This window comes from Grampus griseus, assembly GCF_964374135.1.
Source record: "Grampus griseus genome assembly, chromosome: 14".
NCBI classification, from domain to species: Eukaryota; Metazoa; Chordata; class Mammalia; order Artiodactyla; family Delphinidae; genus Grampus; species Grampus griseus.
In genome coordinates this window covers 602,206-625,420 of record NC_139008.1, presented here as the reverse complement: position 1 = coordinate 625,420, position 23,215 = coordinate 602,206, and the positions used below count along the sequence as shown (strand labels likewise).

Sequence of the window (23,215 nt, the reverse complement as noted above, 5' to 3'; positions counted from 1 at the left end):
AGGCGTGTTGCAGGGCTGAACGTCCAGCGGGGCAGGCAGCGTGGGAGGGGACCCAGTACTGCGCCCGGTTCTTTCCAGGAGCAGCTTCCCTGAGGTGCAGCTTGCCTGCGGTCCCCGCACCCTTTGCACTTGGGTGCGACGGTGATTCTCAGGGGCTCCCAGCGGTGTGGCCGTCAGGGTCACTAACGAGAGACGCCTGCTTCACCCTGTGCCCGTTTGCAGCCCCTGCCCACCCGTCCCCCAGCGCCGGGCACCCACTTCCTGCTTCCTGTCTGCGGATTTGCCAGCTCTGGCGTTTCACGTCAGCGGACTCACCCGGTGCGGTCCTTTCCTGACTGGTTCTCACGGAGCACTGTGTGTTCAGGGCTCCCCCGTGTTGCAGCAGGTGTCAGTGCTTCATGCCCTCCTGGGGCCAAGGAGCCGTGTGGACGGACCAAGTTGTGTTCACCTGTGGATGAACAGCTGGGTTGTTTCTACCGCCAGCTACTGTGATGGGAGCTGCCGTGGACACTCGTGCACGAGTACTTGTTGGAGCGTCTGTTCCGACCCCTTTGAGTGTGCACCCCAGCATGGAATTGACACTGCACACGCTTGTCCCAGTTGCTTTGCCGCCTAAAGTGCTCATGCGTTCTCGCTCTGTGTGTGTCCCCTTAGCGTGAGGGCATCACCTCACTTCCCCCAGTGGCAGCGTGGCCCTCGGTCTCGGGGAGTCGAGCGTCGAGGTGATACTTTAGTCTCCTGGGGGGTCCACTTCCACCAGCTGACCCCCTGCTTGTAGCACTTTTTCTTCCTGGGACCGTCCTCCCCAGGACCACGTTCTGGTTGATGCTCGTCTCCCGACCGTCCCTTAATTTGGAGCAGCCCTCCGCCTCCTTTGTCTCTCGTGACGTGGTGTTGTGGGTGGAGGCTGCCTCCTGTCCCTGTTTCGGACCGGGTGGTGCTTCCCCCCCATTAGATTCTGGCTGTGATCCCAGATTCGGACGTGGGGATGCACTCCCTGCTCTGGGGTCTGCGTCTGGACTCCCGTCGGGTGGGCTCCTCGGAAGCCGCGAGTTGCGGGCCGTCCCATCTCTGTGCTGTTGGTCACTGTTCCCCGCGGTAAAGCGGTCGGGCATCCTGCTCCTGGTCCAGCGAGTGCCCCTGCTTTAGCCACGTCAGGGGTCTCGCCTGTCCCAGGCTGCGCGACAGTCGTGTGTGACGAGCCCTCCAGGACCCTCTGCCGGACCAGTCAGCCGGCCTCTGCTCTGAGCAGGGTCCTTCCCGTCTAGTCACTCGCTCCTCCCTTCAGTCCTTCCTTCGTTCCTGTGGGTTCTTGTATTTACTTCATTGCTTAGTTTATGTAGGTGATATTTATGTTTGTTACCGGATGGACTCGTGGATTCTCATTTTTCAATAGTTGAGGGTTACTTACCCGTCTAATGATCTCGATGCTCAAACTGCCCAGGTCGTCCAGTGGGAACCCTTGAGCTGGGTCCCTGTGTCCTGGTGATGTGACCCTGTCATTGTCCTGATGCTTCTCGCCTCCTGGCAGGACACCCTGTCCAGGACCCCGAGGCGCCTGCCTCCTGTGAGGGTATGGGTGCTGGAGGCCCAGGCCTGGGCAGGGTGGGCTGGAGAAGGTACAGGTGCCCGTGGCAGTGTGTCCGCACACACCCCGTCCGCGTCTGAGGTGCTCACGCCCAGCAGGCACACGCACACCACACGCCCCCGTGCACGTTCCCGCCACAGACACTGGGGCTGAAGCCCAAACTCCAGTTCCCACCCGCGCCCACGGGTGCTCGCCGCCTGCCCTTCCCCCTCCCGTCTCCGCGTCCGTCAGGGCAGCGCCCTCGCTAATGTGCTCGGTCATGGTGGTTTAGGGTCGTCTCAGAGGTGCCCCAACACCCCGGCCAAGAGGGAGGTTAGGGCCCAGCCTTCCTTCCGACGGGGTGGGTACACAGCCCTCCCGCCAGGGCCCTCCCAGGCTCGGGGGAGTGAGTTACTAAGCACAGAGGACGTTAGGAAGTCGCGTTCGGCGCTGACACCGTGCCTTCCGTGCTGGCTGCTCTCCACTTCTGTGCTCTTGGTGGGGTTCGGAGAGCGTTGCTGCCCAGGAGAGCGGGGTTACCAGGAAACAGCAAAGCTGTCGGACGCCTTGACTTTTACCTTGTGCTGCTCCAGCGAAAATCGTGAAACCAGCCTCCGCTCTCAGATAAACGCCCGGGAAGGATGTGTGCGCGCCGGCGGGCGGCTGTGCGTGCTCGGAGCCCGCTGGGGGCGCTGATCGTGGCTCTGCCCCCGGAGCCAGGGCTCTAGGGTCTCGAGTGAGAAGGGACTCCGGGAGCACCGGGTCCAGCCTCTGGTTCAGTAAGAACCCCTTTTGGTTAAGTCGGGGCCTCTGCCTTGTACCTGCCTTCCCCCCGCTGGGCCCTCGGAGCCGTTGTGCCGCTGGTTTTGCAGGTCAGGAAATGGGCTTCCAGAGCTGAGTGGCAGGTGCTGTGCGGGGGCCTGTGTGACTCATGTCTCTGCCCACAGAGCTCTCGAGGCCTCGGTGCTTGCTTGGGTGTGTGTCAGGTGTGAGGAGGACAGGTTTGCTCTGTGATCTCAGGTGAACCAGGGACTGCGGGATGGAAGCTGCCTCTGATTAGCCAGCGGGGGTGGGGGGTGGTTCTGTGAACACCCAGCCAGCCACGGAGTGAGGGCTGCCCCATCCCTGATCAACACTTTGGGCCCTCGATCGGATGCAGTTCCCACCCAGATATCCTGATGTCGGGCACCTCTGGGGAAGGACGGGGACTATGACCTCGGGTGGCTTTGCATGGCTTCCGCGTGGTTTGCGCCTACCTGTTGGAGACCAGGGGGAGCCGAGCACACAGGGAGGGGGCCTGGTTCCCGGCTGTGTCGTTACTGCTTAAGGTTTCCAGCGGTCAAGTCAGACTCTTGGGGCCGCGCGTGCACCTCCTGGGTTTGCTGGAGGGTCGGGGACAGGCCCCGTTCACTAACACATTGTCTGTCCCTGTCCTGGCCATCACCACCCTCCCAGCGGAGATGAGAGCAAGTGTGCACTTGATGGAGCCCTCAGTGCTGGGGCTCCTGCGATGGGGACTTGCGGGGGTCAGGGAACTTAATAACAGCTCTCACCTCGGAAGATGCGAGTCTGTGTGGAAAGCGAGGCTTCGGTGGGGCTTGAGCCGCTGGAGACGGCGCTTGTTGAACGCAGATATTTCCTTGGGACAGATACTCTGTCGGAGGTTTGCACTCATCGAGAACTGTTAAAACTAAAAACGGCTCGCTTCCTGTCACTTAAACATTGCTCACCGTCCTTCCGGCGAGGCCAGCCGCGCCCCGTCTTGGTGGTGCTTCTGGGGAGGAGGGGGCCCAGCCCTGCAGAACTGCTAGAAGAGCGAGGCTGTGTGATGCGTTCGCAGTAGAGATTATCCTGGCGCCCAGAGAGCGTGCGGCACCCGTGTCAGGCACCGTCCAGGTGCCAGGAGCATCCGGGGCGTGGGCTGGAGTCCCCGGAGTCCTCCGGGCAGTGAGGGCGCCTCCAGAGGCTGGGGAGCTTTTTCTTGGTGAGGAAGGGGTGGTCCTGCTGCTGGGGCTCTGAGTGCCCCCCCCCGGCCCCTTAGGGAGCTGCTCAGGTGGAGAATTCGGAAGAAGCAGCATGGCTGTACTTTATTGACAAAGACTGGACATTCCCAGACTCAGTTGGTTTTCTTTTTTACGTTTTGACGAGAGGGGTCTGCGTTGTCGTTGTTGTTACCGCTGCGTTCACTCTGCCCTTCAGGAGGCGCACAGCAGCGTCCCTCCCCAGGCTGGCAGGAGGTGCAGGGCACCCGGCGTCCTCCCACTTAGCACACACGCACACACACACACACGCAGGCGCGGAAAGTGTTCCGCCACCTCCAGTTCACGCTAGCTGCGTGAGTTCTGTTCCTCTAAAATGGCAAATTTATGGCACGTCCCAGTGTCCCCCTCCTTTTCGCTCTCGTTGGCGGTGTCAGAAACGTCTGCCACATGATCCAGTGTGTGCGGGGGTCCGTGCCCCGTGCTCATGACCCAGATGGATGGACAGCTCTGTGTGTGAGTGGCCAGTGGGAGGGTGCCTTAGGGCCGCGCGGGGCACAGTGTCCGGCCCTTCCCGCCCACCCCACCCCACCCCACCCCACCCCCCTACACGGCACTGCTGGACTTCACCTCGGCCTGCTCGGTGCTGTCCGGGACTGCCGCCTTGAGGGCCGCGTGGCAGAAGCGGTTCAGGGCGGACAGGCTGGTCTTCTGCTCCAGGTAGAGCCGCAGCTTGTCTCGGAAGGTCTCCCCGAGGAAGCTGTAGACCAGGGGGTTGAGGCAGCTGTTGGAGAAGGCGGCCAGGTTGACCACGTGGCCGGCCAGCGGGTGCGCGTGGCGGGGGGACCTCTGGCAGGGTCCGGCCCCGGGCGGCGCACGCTGCAGCAGGTGCACGCTGATGAAGACGTTCTCGGGCAGCCAGCACACAAAGAAGACCAGGACCACGGCCAGGATCATGCGCAGAGCCTTCTGCCTCCGCGGGCGAAGCCCATGGTGCCGGTGCGCCGTCACCAGGACCCTGACGATGAGCGAGTAGCAGAGGCCGATGATGGCGAAGGGGACCACGAAGCCCAGCGTGACCTCCAGCCACTGCACCTCCCTGACGTCCGCGAAGCAGAAGCAGACGTCCTCGCTGTGCTGCAGGTGCACGGCGGTGAAGGGCACCAGGGTGGCAGACACGGAGGCCATCCAGATGAGGCCGCAGCTCAGCCGTGCGCGGGGCTTAGTGCGGAACGGGCCGCAGCGCGTGGCCTTGGCCAGAGCCAGGTAGCGGTCGAAGCTCATCCAGGTGAGGAAGAAGACGCTGCTGTACATGTTGACCTGCAGGAAGAGCGACATGAAGGTGCAGAGCGCGGTGATGTCGTAGTACTGCTCGTCCAGGTTGAACACCTCGATCAGCGAGTCTGCCACCAGGACGAGGTCCGCGGCCGCCAGGTTGGTGAAGTACAGGTCGGGGATGGTCATCTTCTCCCGGAAGCGGATGTTCACCACCAGGATCAGGAGGTTGCCCGCGAAGCCGATGGGGAAGAGGAAGATGGTGTAGAGGCAGGACAGGAAGAGCCCGACGGCGCGCTGCTGCTGCTCCGAGAGCGCGGCCGAGCTGTTGGCCAGCGCGCGGGGCAGGCCGAGGCCGCTGGAGGAGCCGTTGGAGGCGCCCGGCGGCGTCTCCATGCTGGGCCGGGCGCCCGGAGGGACAGCCGGCCTCTCAGGATTTGCCGCAAGCCTCCCAGAAACCGTTTTTTAACAGGAAATCCCTCTTGAGAAGGAAAGGGGATGCTCTTGGAAGCGAGCCAGGCATCTGGAAAAGCGGAGCAGGCCCCAGCGGCACTTGTGCAACCGGAGGTGGAGGTCGGCGCCTGCGCTCTGGCCTGTGCTTCTGCCTGGCCTCTGGGTCTGCGGCTGTGTCCACGCCACACCTGAGCCCCTCACTCCCGGGCACCTGGGGAAGCAAGAGCAGAGGATTCAAGCCCGGCGGCTCCAGGGCTTGCTGCTGATGCGGGACGGTGCAGCACACGAGCGCGCGGGGCAGGCCTGGACGTGTCCCCTCCGCTTGGAGGGCCGGCCGGCCCTGTGCTGGAGCAGGGGAGTCAAGCGCAGAACACGGCCTGTGTCCTCTCCCCAGGGCTCCCAGGGCCAGTGGGTCTGAGTGCAGCTGGCGGTGACTCGTGCTCAGGCCCCCGCACGCAGCTCAGGAGGGCGCACGGCTGGATGTTCGCGTGGAAGCCTTAGGAGGGTTGTGGTCAGGAGACGAAATGGTTTTATTTCGGCGGCTGCTGGAAGAGAACCAAGACGGGAAGGGGAAAAGCGGCCTTTTCTGGAAGGGAGCGGGCCCAGCACGCTTGGTGAGAGGTGGAGCAGAGGTTTTTTTCTTGCAATAATACAGATCAAAGAAGTCTAGCATTTTCGGCTAACCCTAAGTTTGGGTGCCGAACACGGAACTGTTTTCAGAACATGGAATGAGAGAACATGAGAAATAAAGGTGGTCATTGTTTTAGCAAATAAGATTTGAATTTTTTTAACTGTTTTGACAAATTATTGTAAAACCGAATGTATTTCTCCACTGCTGTTTGCAACCTGGAAACGCTGTGACTTGGAGGCTGGGGAGAGCAACCCTCCAAGACCTCTGCTTCTGACCGTCTCGCCCTGGTGGCCGCTCACGCGCTCGGCCTGACACAGGCTCTGCTCAGCGCGCTCCCCAGAGGCTCTGCGGCGTTGACGGGCCACCCTGGGCAGGATCTGCGGTCTCGGGCATCACGGCTGGGGAGCGGCAAGGTGGCCCCAGCTTTGTGGGGTAGCCCCGTCGGCAGGGCCGGGGCGGAGGAGCCTTAGTGACCACCTTGGAGAGTTTCTGCCTCTCCTGGGAGGTGGCCAGGGAGCGTTTTCAAAGTTGCCAGAGCAGCAGGTGCTTACTGACCTATTGCTTGAAAATAGTTTCTAAAAAAAGAGGAGGAAAGAGATGGATCGGGACCTTGGTGTCAGTTATTTTAAAAGGGTTCAATAACCTCTGCTTCACTGGGGTTGATCAACTGGATTTTACTAGTTGTGTTGTGTTCTTTATTCATCTTTGGTAGGTATTCCCAATTTGAACCACATAAATGCCATTGTTCTCAGATTCCATCTGTAATGTTTAAAGCCACTGTTTTTAAATTTCTCTGTAAAAACCGCTTAGAGTATTTGTTTTGCTTTTTAAACGTGGGAATTTTGGCAAGTTTTGGACTGATTCTCAGGAAACTCCAAGGCGAGCAGAGCCCTTGAGACACACCTGCCCTCCCCTGTGCTCGTTAGGTGTTGGCCGTCACTTCTTTCCCGGGTAAATGGGTCTTTGATCCTTGACCAATGCTGTTTTCGTGGTGGTTTGATGAAAAGATAAGCATGAATCTTACTGCTGACACACTTTCCTCATGAAAGTTGGCCACGAATTTACAAATAGAAAGTTGAGTATAAAGCAGTCAGGTATCATTTTGTTTCAGATTGCCACTGCTTGTCCAGAGCTAGAAGAATGAACCACATTTTGGTCAGATCTACGAGGTATCTTTTGTGTATTAAATTAATCTCGGGTTGGCGGGCATCCTCATTGAGGGAGTAAGTGACGCGCCACCGTCAGAGCCCTGGCGATCTTCTTGGAGAAGATGCTCGTTTGAACAAAACAGGACGGAAAGCAGCTAGCGTTGTTTTCAGCCAGCGTCATGAAGACCCTTCCTGCTGAGCCGCCCTCACTGAACGTGCCCGGTCTGTGCACATCTGCTCTGGCTGTGCGCCGTCTTGTGCTGCGCCCAGCCGAGACATCCAGCCCTGTCTGTCCCGGTGCCGACCCGAACACAGACCCAGAGCCTGGGTCAGTCACGCTTACCTGCGCGGCTGCCGCTGGCCACCTGCGTGTGTCCTCTGAGCAGACCCGTCCCCCGTCCCTGGGAGGGCAGCTCAGCCAGCCTCCGGGATGCGCTCACGGCTGGGGGCGGCAGCGATTCTGGACTTGGGAATGGAATCGGGACCTTCGCGGGACGCCAGAGAGGAGCGTGGAGGCTCCGGAGGCCAGCCCGTTGTCCTCGGCAGGCAGCCCGGGCGGTTGTCGGCGGTTGTCGGATGGTTGGCCCCTGGCGGCCGCAGGCAGGCTTTATAGACCCGCGGCTGGCGGGCGGGCACCTCCCACAGGTCCGGATGTAACCCCTTTTTTGCTGGGCCTTTTTCTCCCCCTCTGGCACTGAGCTCAGTCCCACCAAAGAGTCTTCAGGGAAGTTTCCAGTTGAACAGCTTTTTTTTACCCACTGATACAAACCTCTTTTTAAGTTTGAAGGGATTGTAAATGGGTCTTATCTTTTAGATAAAAATCTATCATCCTTTGGTGAAGCTTACATATTGTTGCTTGTTTTAGCAATGGACTGCCTTTAAAACTAAAACTAGATTTCCTAAGTTCGGAGAGTAGTATGTGAATTATACATAGAGAATTTCACCTAGGAGTTTCACAAGACACTTGTAGAAAGAAATGTAAACCCAGCAAGTAGCAGGTATTTTCGGCAGGTGAGCTCAGAGTCGGGTAGATGAGTAGCCTCCGCTCCCCTTCCCTTTGCTCCCGAAGTCCCTGGAGGTGCCTGTCCTGCAGGTGTTGCCTAAGACCCCTCTTTTCGCCAGGGCTCCTGCCCTCCCGCTGTGCGCCTGCCCTGGTGCCGGCAGGACCGGCCTGACCCCACTTCCAGTGCCGACTGACCATGCACCCCACCTGCCGGCGGATGGATGTCACCATCGGCCTGGAGAGGCTGGGAAAACCGCCCCAAGCGTCCCCGGACACGCTCAGCTCGGGGCTGAGAGCGCTGCAGGCCCGCCGGGAGAGTTGCGTGGTTGTCATGAGCACTGCATTTTAATCCAGCTCCTACCTTCCTCTTGGGTGTCCCTGTTTTCACCTCGTTGGTTTTTGAAGCTGTGAGACTGAACTCCGAGTGGAGGAATGAAGCACACCGCTGCAGTGTGAGCCCCCGCCTGGTGGGACGGAGTGTGGGGCGAGGGCGGGGTCCCTGAGCCCCGGGGTCAGCGCGCTGCGAACCTTCTGCTCTGTTCCCAGCTGAGTGCGCGTGAGCTTGAAGGTGTTTTTTGAGCGATGCTGACTTAACATCCTTTGGGAAATGTACACGTTTCCACAGAAGACAGTGTTGAATTTTTTATGGAAAAGTACTAGTGTTCAGGGTTCTTTCCAGCTGTGCTTCTAATAGGTTCGCTTTTTAAAGAATGGCGCGATCACATAAATGGGGCTGATTTGATTTTAGACCTGTTTCTGGCCAGCTACACACGCAAGATGGCTTCAACACTAGAAATGCTGGAGACACCATTTTGAGAGCAGTGAGTCATGAGAAAGTACAGTTTCCCCTTGAGTTAAATAAACGACTAAAACACAAATTCAGACCCTGAAATAGCCGAGTCACGTCACTGAAGCACAGCCGCTCCCTCCTGGCGGGACACACGCCCTGCAGCCCCGCCTCTCGTCCGTGTGTTCCCGAACTCACCTGGGGCCGCTAGGCCGCGGGCCCCCTTTTCTCGTGGCCCCGGGTGGGTAAGTAATGGTCAACCCTCCTGCAGCTGGTCAGCGTGAGGGCCAGCCCACGGTGTTGGGGGGGCGTCAGGCCACTGAACCCCAGTTGATGTTCGCACGGGCAGGGCCCAAGAGGCCTCGTAGACGTTTTCGTGAGGCGAGAAGCCCGTCTGTACGTTTTAACATCCAGCCTTGAAAGAGCGCTTACTCCGCACTGGGCAGCGTGGCGCCCACCGTCTCGGAACCCTCCCTGAGCTCCCTGTCAGGTGAGGCGGTATCCCTGTGTACTGATGGGAAAACCGAGCTCAGAAGGAACGGTACCGGGGCCTCGGAGCTGGGGCTCGGCCCATCTGAGGGCCTCTGAGCCCGAGGTCTCCTCTCCTCGCCGGGAGCCTCCCACATTGACCGTTGGCCTGAAGGGTGCTCGTCTTGGGGCAGAACTGCAGTTCTTGGGATCTTCCTGTCCATCCCCGAACTGGGTCAGCAGCTGGGTGGTGCCCCTCGCCGCCCCTGCCCCGCCTCACACAGCTCTCTGCTCTGTGTGGGGCTGCGGGGCGGGGCGGCCGGAGCCGCGGCTGGCGCTCCCCTCACCGGGCTCCTCGCCTCTCGACACAGCCGTCATGCCCCTGTTGGTGTCGCGAGTCCCGGTCCTGCACGTGCGCAAGTGCGTGTGCCCAACAGCTGCCGGCGTATCTGCGGCCCGGCCGTTTCCCGGAGGGCAGCCCCGTGGGAAGGGTTTGCTGCTCCCCAGCCCCAGCACAGGCGCCCACTGCGCGCATGGCCCCACGGTATTTACGGTATTTACGACTCGAGGCAGCGGCCCGGGGCCCGGCTGGTGTTGACTCTCAGGCAGCTGGCTCCTCTGTGCCGTTGCCAGGAGCCTCCTGGACGTTTCCTTTTGGCCTTTGAGAAGGACCTGCCGGTGGCACGGGAACAGGGGTCTGCCCAGGGAGGGGCTGTCCCGTCCCTGGGGGCTCTGGGTGGAATGCTCTAGAAGGCCAGGCTGCAGGCCCAGGTCCTTGTCCCAGCCCCATGCTAGTGGCCCCAGCAGTGTCCTGGGAGGGGCGAGGAGCCCCAGGAGGTGGCTTCCCACCCCGTCAGCCCCGCTTTATCCCACACACCCTCTCCTGGAGTCAGGTGCCCCCCGCCGCCAGAGAGCCTGTGTGTTTGCTTAGCTCTCGGTTGGCTCTGGAGCTCTCTCTCCGGCTCTGTGTGTCCTCACGGGGTGCAGGATGTGGGCTGAGTGGGGCAGAGCCGCGGGGGCGGGGACAGGGTGGGGGGGCTGGGGGCCTCGACCTTCAAGCGGTCAGCCCCGCCCCCCCTCCAGCCAGAGCAGCCCTTTGTCGTCTCAGGCTTTGTTTAAAGAAAGGCTCCTGCTGCTAAAAAGAAAGTTTGGGAGCCACCAGTTTACATTCTTGTGGCGGGTCCTAAGATGGTTCCTTTAGCCGACATACTTAGAAACGCAGCGTGAGCAGCTCCTCCAGGCTTGGCCGCCGTTTCTTCGGGGAGCCCTGCGCCCTCGTGGACTTGCCGTCGCCTCGTCTGGTTCTAAGACTGGCAAGCCGTTGGCGTCTGTTACTGGGAACTGATTGATTGAGGTCCTTTCCCTTCTGGCCTGCACTCCTGCCACACACCGTAGAAAACTGGATGGACTCTAGGAAAGGGCTCTTCTCAGGTATTGGCACCACAGGCCGAGCAGCGGGTGGACCTGAAGGGAGGTGGGCTGGGGAGTCTGTGTGCCTGCCCCTGGGCCAGGAGGGGCTGTTCCCGGGCGCTGGGGGCACAGGGCTGGGCTTCTGGGAGGCTGAGCACGGTCCTGGCGGGGAGGGGCCGGGTCTGGGTAGCAGCCCCTGGACTCTGGCTGAATCTGCCTGCGGGGCACGAGCGTCCTTGGAGCCACAGGCTGAAGCCTCCTCTGCCGCCCCAGCCCCCAGAGGCGGCCTGTTCTAGCCCCGCACCGTCTGTGAGCAGTCATGACAGTGCGCGGAGACCCTAGGATGGACCCGCGTATGAGGCTGCTCTGCGCCCCGACTAACAGCCCGAGCACAGCTCTCCAGAGAGCCCTGCCCGCCCAGGCAGACAGAGCCAGTGCTCTGGAAGGACGGCTCAGCAAGGAAAATGTCACATCCAGCATCTGGTGGTAAGTGTGTCACACGAAGAAGCAGCCTTTTCCACGTCGGCGCCGACGCTGCGTGTCCTGCTGATGGTCTGGGTCGGGGGGCGGCTCACCCCTGACCCCCAGCTCTGTCCCTTGTGGGCGTGCTGCATGGGGTCCATGGTAGAGGTTTCACGAATATGTGAGTAAGTGACAGAGAGGTAGTAGATGTCATTATACACCCAGTGCGCCCCAGTGTAGAGGCTGTACCGGGGCCGTGGAGGTGTGTCAGTGCCGCTTCATCAGTCGTGACACCTGGAGAGGGACGGCTGTGCCTATTTGGGGGCAGGAGATAAATGCAAAATTTTAAAATTCTTCGTATTTTTGTTGTGAATCTAAAAACTAAAAAAGCAAGGCCTTAATAAAAAATTTAAAAACCGAAGCTGTTAAAGGTAGAGGTTTCATGAAGCCAGAAAGATGCCTTTCCTTGGCGTGTCCCTGTTCTCTGCTCAACCAAGAAAACCATGATGTAAACGCAGTGAGACTGATGGATGTAGCCTTGGAATGAGACTAATTACCTCCCTTGGATTTTTATGTTTCCTGTGTTACTAGCCTTTCTGCACGTACTGTCGAATAGAACAGATGAGGCTTTTGAAACGGCTTTTTGCCGGTCTATCCAGAGCTCCTGGTGACGGGCCCCCGCTGTCCGCCGGGTCACGGACAGCATGACAGGTGTGCGACGGTCACCACGGGCTCACACCCGTCGTCTTAGTGCTGGACACCTGTGCCTGTGGGTGATGTCCTCAGACCCCCAGTGATGCTGCATTAAAAAGACAAAACCAATGTTTGTTCTTGCTGAGATCTGTGCGGCCCCTGCTTCCTGGCAGAGCTGGAGGTCAACCAGCCATGACCGTTCAGGGCCAGGGTATGACAAGCCCATAAAGTTATTTGAGTAATGTTTTTATCTTCAAGATTCCTTCCTTGCCCTTTGGTTGGGGTAGGGGAGAGATGCTGGCCAGCAGACAGGCTAGAACCTTCCACCTGGTCAGGTGTCAGCCCGCACTCCCGCCCCACACCAGCCTCAGGTGTGAGTATTGGTTTGGGCTAAGGTGTCACGCTTTTGTATAAACGGAGTTGAAAGCCATAAAGCTCGTTTTCAGTAAGCACCTTCTGGACAGCCGCATCCCTGTTGGCTCTCAGCGCGCCGCTCTGGGTTTCTGCAGGGCTGGGAGAGCCCCCGCTGGCCTGTGTGGCTTATGTCCACGGGCAGGGGCTCCTACTTGAGCCCCTTCAGGGGGAAGCTGTTGCCGGCCTGCCCGGCTTGCACCTCTGCCAGAGATGCTCCGACACTCAGCAGGGCCCAGCCACACGGCTGTGGGGAGGAGGGTGGCCGGGAGCCTGCACAGCTCTCCCCAGGCAGGGCCAGCTCCGCGAGGTTCCCAAGCGGCTTGTCCCTGGGGGAGCCTCCGTCTCTCTGCAGCTCGAGCCTGGCCTGCTGGAGGAGAGCCTTGTGGTAGGGGAGGTGGAGGGCGATGGTGGTTAGGGCGACCAGGAACCACCAGCTGAGCGGAGGCCGCGCCCCCTGGGTAGGAGCTGCCTGCCTGGCCCGCTGGACGCCGAGCAGGACGCCGAACGCCGGCAGCGGGACGAAGGCCAGGCTGTCAGCTGGTCTGCCTGACACAGCCTGGTTTCGCAAAGCTCCCCAGACGTGCCCAGGCAGGGCCGCTGCCCCCGACGGCCACCAGGCCAGCCCCCGCGGACAGGACAGAGGGCGCCACGGCAGGAATGCGAATGGCATCGCCAGCTGCACGTCCTGCGTGTTGAGGTAGCAGATGTTGGACAGAAAGGAGAGGACGGCACAGCCCAGGTCGGCCGTGGCCAGGAAGTCTGGTCGGCCGACGGCCGCGAGTGACAGCATCGTCGCTAGCAGGCCGGGGCTGTGAGGTCCAGCAGGCAGGCTTCTGCCCCCCAGCCTGGCGAGGCCCCGGAGGAAGGTGGTCGGGGTTAAAGAGCCCACAGGGACAGAGCCACGTAGCCGCGTAGCCAACGCGACACCTTGCGCGGCCACGACGTCCTCGCTGGCTGTGGACACACGTCATGGGAGCCAGCTCTCACCAGGGGGACCTGGGCTGCCCTAAGTTAGGGACGCCCTGTGACCTCATTGAAAAGTTTTCTGGGTCCCACCCCGATTCCCGAGGAGGGTGGGCGGCCATGGGAAGTGGTGGATCCTGGGCAGGTTCAAGCTGGGTCGCACTGGAGCAGGGTGGGATACAAGGACCCCCCTCCACCTCCCTCGGTGCTGATGGAGCGCATTCTGAGAATCACTATAGCGTGTGCGCCGCAGAAGGGTTCAGTGCAAGGTTTCCAGGATGGGGTTCAAGGATCTCCATTTCCAGCCCGTCGGCGCGTCCTGCGGGTCTCGTGGGGCCTCTGCCCTCGTGACGGGAACGAGCAGCCAGAGTCCACGCTGCTTGAAGGCGGGGTGTCGCCGCCTTTGGAGCCAGAGAAGTTCTGACCAGTTCTGGCCTCTCCCTGGGGATGGGGGCTCTGCTCAGGCCTGAGTCCTGGAGAGGGAGGCCTTGAAGTGACAGTGCCCGCGGGCTCAGCCTTCCCGGCTTGGAAATCATCTTGTTTCCACGTAAATGTCTCCCCTCCGCAAACTTCACCTAAATTGATGAGGAGGGAGGGCGCTGCTGTTGCTCAGAGGAAACTGAAGGCAGTAAGCTGGAAACCATTTCCACAGACGCCGAAGGGGGGCCGGCTCCACCCACAGAAGGGCCGCGGCCGCGCTGCCGGTGCTGCGTGACTCGGCACAGGCCCTGCGTTTCGACGGCGTCCTCGGGCACACTGGCTGCCTGACTGCGGTCTCTGCATCCACGGGTTTGCTGTGGCCCTCCTCCTTGCTGTCTCTGGCACACGCGTGTGCTTGTACACACATGCCTGTACACGTGTGTGCAACGCCGATGCCCTGCCTGAGTGCTGCTTGGTGTGCTGGCTTTGTTTTGACCCGCAGAGAGCACTGCCCACGTCCTCACCCTGCTCTCCACCCCACGCGCGGGCAGGGGTGTCTGGACCCTGGAGCCGCTCGTTCCTAGGTATGTGCCTGGCTTTCTCCGTCCGAGAGACACAGTGCATAGTGATGTTTTCCATGTGCCAGTGCTTAAGGCCGTGAGCGACTGCCAGGATGCTGGGTGACGTCAGAATTAAGATTGGTGACCAGACTGAGAGGAAATGAGTTGGCCTGTCTCTTTAATTAAGGCAAATTGGAAAAAAGATCTCGTGAACATCGACCCCAGGTCGGAAGACGGCATCAGGCTGTCCTGGTGTCTGATCTCCACGGCGGCCGGCGTTTCAGGCCCCTTCGGGCATGCGCCTTGGTCCCTGCCGGTGGTGTGGGGTCAGGGCCACGCAGCTGTGGCTGTCAGCTGTCACCTGGTGGCCGGGCAGGGGGAGGGTGTGTGTCCGAACCTGGCCCCAGAGTGCCTCCCGGCCTTCCCTCCAAGGCCAGGGCCTTCCTTGGGTGAGGAGAACCCCAGTGTTTGTGTGTGTGTGTGTGTGTGTGTGTGTGTGTGTGTGTGTGTGTGTGTGTGTGTGTGTGTGTGTGTGTGTGCGTGCGTGTGCGTGCTAGAACCACTTTAATATAATTATACATACCTGCGAAATCCAGAAAGAAAGGTTCATTCGTGTATAACTTTTCCAGTTAACACCTGCAAGCATAAACAGCGAGGATCTCAGCTTGTAAATTCATCAGGGTCAGAGCATTGACCAACGTCTCTTTACTGCTGGGCTTACCAGCAGCAAAGTACAGATGAGTTAGTGTCCTTTTGTTTCTCTTCTCTCACTCTCCTTGTCCAGAGACATTTAGTTGTAAAGTTTCAGTGCGGCTCACCTCCGGCCAAAGGTAATCTTTCTAGATAAGTACTCAGTTGCTCTGAATTTGCTTGTAATCATAACCCATTTAACCACAGAAGAACCCCTGCAGAGGCGGAGTTCAAGGTTGCTCTACGATAACAGGAGATCCCCGTTTTGAAGCCTAGCACAGACTAAAAACCGCAGGCGCACCGTGTGTGTAAGACGCGCACTGACTGTCTCGTAAGCACATACTGACTCCTCGTGAACATTAAAAGCAGAGCGTCTAGGACAGTCGGTCGCACAACTCGCACAGCCTGAAAAGTTTTCAGTGCCAACTACCAGTTGGTCGTGAAGCGTGAGTGAGCTTGAGACCCTGTCCATTCCTAAGATCCACCCAAGGATTGGCTGAGACATTGGAACCTCTGCTTGAGAAGGCTATGTCCTTCCCGCCTTTCCCTCACAATTTCGTTTTGTTTGTTTACCTTTGGTGGTATTTGGTTGCACGTGGCTAGAATGCTTTCGATCACTTTGCGAATCAGCAAAACCAATGAACTATAGCTATGGTAGGATCTTAAGTATCGAATGGTTGGTCCATTTCAGGTAGCTGGTTGGCAGGCCCCCTAAGGCCTTTCATTTTTCCTTCTCTGCCTCCCGGGACATCGATCAGAAGATGAGCCTGAGCATCACACCATCTAACGTGTCTAACCAGTGCCTGGTAAAACCGGCTAAAACTGGAATGTCTAGCTCAGCACATTTAAAAATCACCCACAAAAAGAGGTTCTGCAGGTCCCCACAAAACCTGGAATTCCCACGAAGATGTCTATCTTTATAATCCAAGCAGTCAGCATTGAAGTTAAGCTTCCAGGAGGCAGTTTGGTCCTTATAATCCAAGCAATCGGTGGTTCAGTTAAAACCCAAGCTTGAAGCTCCATATCCCTGGGTGGAAAGAGAAGCTGGGGACGGATTGAGATGGCTGGTAGACTGCACTGGTGCCCGTGGGACTGAGTGTGGTCCCTCCACGGGAAGCTGGTGATCATAGGGGTCACATGAGATCCACAGTCCACGCCCCCAAAGCAGGAAGTTGAGCCAGCACATCCTCGACTGTAACCTGAAGCCTGAGTATAGGTCGTGGGACAGGACCTCTGCATGCGGGAAGAGGAGGTGGACGAGGGATCTGACAGTGGGGGGACGGAAGCTGGGCTCCAGATAGACACAGGAGCACTGCTGCTGGAAACGGCTGGGCCTGAGGTGCTAGAGGGGGCAGTGAACTGGCCACTTGTTCCACCCTCTGAGCTCACTTCCCGAGAGGAGACGTCCTCTCTCTGGCAGGCCTCACTGTTTTGACCTCCATTCTGCTGCTGCTGCTGCTGCTGCTGCTGCTGCTGGCGGCGGCACTTAGCGCTTCAGTTCTTCAACCGCACCTGTACCCTGGACTCGGGCAAGTTGATTTTCAGTGCCACCTCCTCCCACATGAAGACATCTGGGTGTCGGGTCTTAGCCAACAACGCTTCCAGCACATCTAGCTGCGCCCGGGTGAACGTCGTCCTCTCCCGCCGCTGTTCCCAAGGGGTGGCCGGGTAGCCCATCAAGGGGTGCAGCAAGTCCATGCCCGACGTGGTCAGACTCAGCCCACTGACTGCGTAAGGCGGTTGCTTAAGATAAGACATCGTGCTAAGGTTGTTTGGAGGGGCAAAGTCGGCCCAAATCCGGGGGACCCAGCCGGAAGGTCTCGCTTCGCCCGGGGTGGACAGATTCAGAGTCCTGGGGGGTGGGTTTGGAGTGGTGGAGCTAAGGCAAAGCAAACAAACAGAGGTGCTGGTTTACCGCTTTGGAGGACGCAGCTCTTCCACGTTCCACCGCTAACTTAAGAAGAGCGAACCCCAGCTTTACAGCAGCATCTTTCTTCCCCCACGCCGTGGGCTTTCTGGCGGGGGGCCGTGGACGTGGGGTCCACAGATGGGAGTTGGTGTCCTGGCGTGGCCACGGCTTGTTGCGCCTGGGCCACCTGAACTCTCGGGTCCTGGCCTCCCCATCTGCACAGCGGACACCAGAACAGCCTCTTCCTAGGCTTGGTAAGCTTCACGGACAGGAAGACCCTGCAGAGCCCCTTGCCAGGGGTGGGCACTGGGGCGCTGGTTTCCCCATCCGGCCAGCCCACCCGGCAGGGCTCCGTTCCCTCTCCTCCCCAGGCACGCGAGCAGAGGGTAGAGTTCGTGGCTTCAAGTACCTTGCAGACCCACGTGGATGCCCACGCCTTCCTTTGCTTTCAGAATCCGGCCCGGGGGCCAGGTGTCCTGGCGGGTGGGACCTGGGACCTGGCTCCCTGAGTCCCTGGTCTTGGAGGGCCCGCCTGGCGCAGCATGGTGGGTCTAGGGGCTCCGAGCCCTCCTCCCAGCGGGGCCCCGGCCACACACCTGACCGAGCGACAGCCTCCTCACCAGCCGGGCTGACCAGCTGTCCTCAGCTCCATTCCTGGGTGTATTTGGGAAGATAGCGTGAAACGCTGGAGACGTTTTCTCCGGAAATCGTCCACGATCCCGTCCCACCCCCCCCGTTCCCACCCCTCTGTAGCCTGGGATCCACTGTAGCCTTGAGGGTCTCCCCTCCCCTTCACCCCCAATGAGAAGCGGGGGGACAGGGCACAGAGAGGGGTGGATGAGCTCTCAGGAGTCGGGGCACCCACCACGGGCAGACACGGTGGTAGCACTTTCTGCACGGATTTGCTCCGAGCTGACGGTGGTCCACACGAGGCGGTGCAGGCGTGATCCCACCTTACAGCTGAGCTGTGAGTCAGAGCGATGACGCGGGGGTCGCTGGTGGCGTCCAGCCCTGCGCCTGGACTGCCGGACCCAGGAGCCGGAGGGTGTGTCAGCATGTGCCCACGTGAGGTCTGTCATCGGGGGGCATCTGGCCTGTGAGCGCAACCCACGCCAGGCGCCTGGCATCCTGGCGCCGGTCCTCGACGGTCGGCGTCTGGCCTGGCCAGGTGGGGCCTGTTCTCGGCAGCCGCGCGATGCGGCCCGAGCAGGATTCGCTGTGACGTTGGGTCGTTTCTGGGTTTGGGCTCTATGAGCAGAGGTACCATCAGAATTTGTGGGTGGGTTTTCACCTGAGCGTAAGTTTCCTTTCCCCGGTGAGCGCCTGAGGGTGTGCTCGTGGGTTCACAGGGGAAGCGTTTGAGGCACGTGAAGCAGCCAGCATTCTCCCACGTGGCCGGCCACCCGCCCTCCTGCCGGGAGCCTCCCTTGGAGGTTCTTATGTGAGGCTTGGAATTTCCCAGGAAGACGGACCCCCGGCTTGTTCTGGTGCCAATTTCAGACCAAGGGCCAGGGCTTCTGGGGCCCTTCCCTCAGCCTTGCAAAAGGGTCACCAAGGTCCAGCCCCGGGTTCCCCGGGAGTGCCCGCGGCCCGAGCCCAGAGGATGCTGTGCCCTCCGTGGCAGCTCTTGGCCGCCGCTCCCGACACAGTCCTGAGAGGGTCTACAAAGCGGGCCTCGCTCACCAGGATTGCCTGGGTCAGAGGGTGGGGAGACGAGCCCGTCCCAGTGGTGGGGGTTCTGTGTGGGGTTTGGGTGGTCCTGTGTCTACACGGAGCAGGCTCCACGTCCGGCGGGAGTGCGGCCAAGCCCCTCGGTGCTTTGTGTGCTCCTGCGCAGTTCTGCAGACATCTCATGGGTACGTAGCTCCGGTAGCGCGGTGACCGTCACTTACTAACCACGGCCTCTGTGGACGCGTGCTTCTGAATATTTGCCATCATGGGTGCTTTCGGGTCCTGAGTGTGAACCTGTGCAGTCAGGGTCGCCCCAGTGGTTCTGTGCGTCCTCAGCTGGCCAGGACAGGGCACGGCCTCTGCCAGGCTCTCCTGCGAGCACTTGTCACCACGCTGCCCTGTGGTCCCATCTGACTCGCATGCTGACCTCTTGGGAACTGTCTTGGGCTGCGTCTTCTGAAGGGTCTCAGCACGCTGACTTGTAACCCTGAAGGCGCATGAGACGTGGTGACCACCCCCACACCCTTCGTGTCAGCCTGCTGGTGGGAGGGGGCGGGCGGGCCACATGGCTCTCTAGCCCTTTCCACTCGGCCAGTCGCTGCCTGCCTCGTGCCCACCGGCAGGACTCGGCCTTTTAGGGCCTTCCTGGCTGCGTACATGTCCGCTCAAGTCCCCTGTGCTACACAGACCGGGGGCCGAGAGGCCAGGTGCGGCAGCGTGGTTGATGGTATGCACGCGGACCCCGGGTCTCTCACGGGTCCTGCCTGGGTTGGTGGCCCTGGGTCACAAGGTGGCGACTTCCTGCTGCTTCTTCTTCCTCCCTCCTTCCCTCTGAGTGTCTGCATAGACTTTTTTTTTTTTTTTTTTTTTTTTTTTTTTGCGGTACGCGGGCCTCTCACTGTTGTGGCCTCTCCTGTCGCGGAGCACAGGCTCCGGACGCGCAGGCTCAGCGACCATGGCTCACGTGCCTAGCCAGCCGCTCCGCGGCATGTGGGATCTTCCCGGACTGGGGCACGAACCCGTGTCCCCTGCATCGGCAGGCGGACTCTCAACCACTGCGCCACTGGGGAAGCCCTGCATAGACTTTTAATTCCACGCTCGCTGTTGTTTTTACGCTCAGATAGTCCCAAGCGAGGCTGAGGGGAGAGCTCCCGGTCCTGTTGACACGACCCATTCGTCTTCTAGCTCTTTCTTGCTTTCCGGTGAAGAGAGATGCCCGAGGCCAAATCTCTAAGGAATGCTGACCCTTCGTGTGACCCTCTGTAGATCTGGAAACTTCCTGTGTGCACAGGTGACGGGCAGTCCCCGCGGGGCTGGCAGCTGGCCAGCGTAAGCAGGCCCCTTCCCGTTGCACCAGTCGCTGTTGCCTCTTTCTCGATAAAAAGTTTTTCTACAAAAGCTCCAGCACTTCTTACACGTCCACGTCCCCTGACTGCTTTGCTCGCTCTTTACCTTCCTGCTGTGGCTCGGCCCCTGCGTGCAGTGCTCTGCCTTAGAGACCCGACTGCTGGAGGTCAGAGATTCGGCACGAAGTCCAGTGTCGGGCTGCCCCCGTGAAAGCCGGGCCCCATGGGCTCAGTGCCGCCGGGGGCTGTGTGTGTGCGTGTGCGTGCGCACGCGGAGCGGCACCCCATGGACTGAGCTCACCTCCACTGCTGTGAGGGCGTGTCTTGTAAAAGCAGGATTTGCTGTGAGTCCTGAGAGCCCCAAGGCTCCTGGGCCAGAGCATCTGCACAGCCCGACTTCTGAAGGAAACTCCGGGACGCGGATGGGGCCTCCTCGTCTGGGGTCAGCGCTTCACGCTGTTAGGAGCTGCCCGGGGCCAGTCCCGCAGGCCCGCCTGCGCAGAAAGTGAAGGGCCGCGGCGGCCACTGGAGGGCGCCCCGCGAACACGCCTGCTTGGAGGCTGGCAGTCGGTCACCCAGCCGCCTGTTGTCCTGCTTAGAACCTAAAAGCGCAGTCCATCAGTCCATCGGCGACCTGCCTCGTGGGCTCACGTGGTGGTGAGGGCGGGCGGTTTTGCAGTGGCCCTGCCCCCTCTCCCCATGGAACAGCTGAGAAACCCACAGGCGTGAAGGAAGCGCTGGGTTCTCAGTGTCCAGGGCAAGGAGTGCTGACAGATGGCACAGCCGTGTGAGCAGCCCTCCGAGGAGCCCTGGCCTCGCGGGAGCCCTGAGCGAGCCAGTGGGTGTCTGTCCCCTTTGGAGGCTTGTGTGCGTGACGTGCAGAGCGGGAGTGAGATGCTCTGTCACCGTCTGTACCGCGGCTTTGGCCCCGCAGTGACGCAGGCATGTGGGATCCGACCTCCGTTGGCCCCGTGGACGCACCGTGGGCCCTTGGACGGCTCGGCAGCTGACCCGCGTAGGACTTACGGGCCCCACGGCTGCGGGCGTCCAGACCCACGTGGTGCAGGGTCAGCTGGGAGGAGGACGGAGGAGCCACGGGGTAACTGAAGAGGCTGGGGTTTAAGTCACGACAGGAAAAACCTGTTTCTGTGATACCTTCTGCTGTTTGCCGACATGTCACACACCCCTGGAAATACACACAGAAGAATTCAGAAGTTGGCTGATAACGAGCAAATAATTTGATCTTCAAGCCTGTGAGTCGTCTTCAGCAGTTTCCTCTTTCTCAGGCACAGGCCATCTGGGTGGACGTAACACGTTAGAAATGACAAAGCCCCCAAATCTCCCAACTGACTTTAAATTCAGTAGCTTGATGTGTAGTTTAACTTCTTATTCCTGGTTTATCCTTTGTCAAGTGCCTTTTAAAAAAATATTTATTTATTTATTTATTTTTGGCTGCGTTGGGTCTTCGTTGCTGTGCGCGGCCTTCTCATTGCAGCGGCTTCTCTTGTTGCAGAGCACGTGCTCTAGGCGCGCGGGCTTCAGTAGTTGAGGGCATGCAGCCTCAGTAGTTGTGGCTCACGGGCTCAGTAGCTGTGGCTCACGGGCTTAGTTGCTCCACGGCATGTGGGATCTTCCCGGACCAGGTCTCAAACCCACGTCCCCTGCATTGGCAGGCGGATTCTTAACCACTGCGCCACCAGGGAAGCCCCTCAGGTGCTTTTTATAATGGAACAAATGTTTGATATCTTGATGTATCTGCTACAATTAGCAAAAGATCCAGTTTCCTACACTAAATTTTATAACCTTCATGAAATAAATTCAAGGTTAAACTCACCTTTGGGATCTTAAATAATGGAGCATGGCAAGCAAGGTAGGTGACCTTTTGTCTACTGACAAAAATAAGATCGTTAACTTTAAAATCATAGTCAAGAAGTGTCAGCAGCAGAATTAACGACCTTAGAACATAAGCTGGAAAACTTCTGGTATCTTGCAAATGCATTTGAAGAATATAGGACTGGTAAGTTAAGAAAACAGGATTGAGGGGACTTCCCTGGTGGTCCAGTGGTTAGGATTCTGCTTCCACTGCAGGGGGCATGGGTTCAATCCCTGGTCAGGGCACTAAGATCCCACATGCCGTGCGGCCAAAACAAATTAATTAATTAAAACACACAGAGAGATTAAAAAAAAAGGACTGAGTGTACCCTTCACCTTGGCTTTTTCCAAGTAGCTCCTCCTTCTCTTCTAAGTGGCTCGAGTCCACGGCCACACCACCCCGAGCCCCCAAATCAGAAGGGCTCCAAAGTTCACTGCAGTGTTTGGCAGCGTGGCAGGAGTACTGGGAATCAAACCAAACATACTGGGACGGCAGGAAGTGACCGAGGCGAATTCAGCATGAGATCGTCAAGCACATGTCCACAGAAAGTAGGTTCTGTGTTGTGGCACCAGCGGCCGAGGCAAAGGTGGGCTTGTGCCCTGAGGTGCGGGGGCCCTGGGGGGGGATCTGAGATGCAGCAGAGGGGCCTGCAGCTGAGACCCCACTATGTCCCTCTGTCACCAGTAGAGGTGGACGCCGGGACGGGGGAGGGACAGAAACGCGTGGCTGCTGCTGTCTGACACCTCCCCACCCAGGAGGCCCCCAGAGACTAGACAGCTTGCGACCAAAGCCACTGAGAAATTGATCAGAAATAAAGTGATTTCAGGCCCCCCGTCCTGTTTGGGGAAGACCAGCTGGGCTGAGCGGTGCAGGACTGCAGGCAGAGATCTGGGCGCTGGGGGTTTACCTTTTCCCAGGAGCCGTGGGAGCAAAGAGCAGAAAGGGAAGCGGGGGGTGGGGGGGGCTTTTATTCTCAGCTCCCACGGGGCTGCCGTACCTGCCGGGACGCCCGGTGGGGCGCCCTCAGCACAGCCCACTGCTGGGGCAGCTGCTGGAGGAGCCGAGGGGATGGGGAATTTGAAGACAAATCCCACCACAGCCCGGGGCCCTGGAGGCAGCTGTGCTCTTGTCACCGACCGGAGCCACCCAGACACCTCTTCAGTCCCTCCCTCCCCATCCCCGAGGTTTACTGTCCAGAACCATCCCCAGGGCCACGTCGGGCAGGGTGGGGACCATCCCCGGCATCCAGTGTGTGTCTGTGCTTTTCTGCACAGGCTCTTCAGCCGGGAGGGGAAACAGTCTGCACGTAGAAAAGCACTGCAGCTCACTCAGGGCTCAACTTCCCAAGAGACTGGGACCAAATGGGGCGATTTCCCCGGTAGATGCCACAGAAAAGAGCCAGCCTCCTCCTCGGGGCAGCTGGGTGGTCAGAAGTGAACATGCATGTATTTATGTGGCAGAAGCCCAGGGGCTGGGGCAGCGCCCACCATCAC

At 59.6% G+C, this 23,215-nt stretch overlaps 2 protein-coding genes across 4 annotated transcripts in view; one reads left to right on the top strand and one right to left on the bottom strand.

Annotated features, from left to right (window-relative positions):
• Window positions 1–23,215, top strand: part of CHLSN (cholesin) — a 97,116-nt gene that overhangs the window by 33,996 nt on the left and 39,905 nt on the right. The window lies entirely within an intron of this gene.
• On the bottom strand, window positions 4,153–5,217 carry GPER1 (G protein-coupled estrogen receptor 1; the record flags this gene model as incomplete). Its single annotated transcript, XM_082671099.1, has 1 exon — window positions 4,153–5,217. One exon carries the CDS (start codon window positions 5,215–5,217, stop codon window positions 4,153–4,155), a length of 1,065 nt encoding a protein of 354 aa, XP_082527225.1.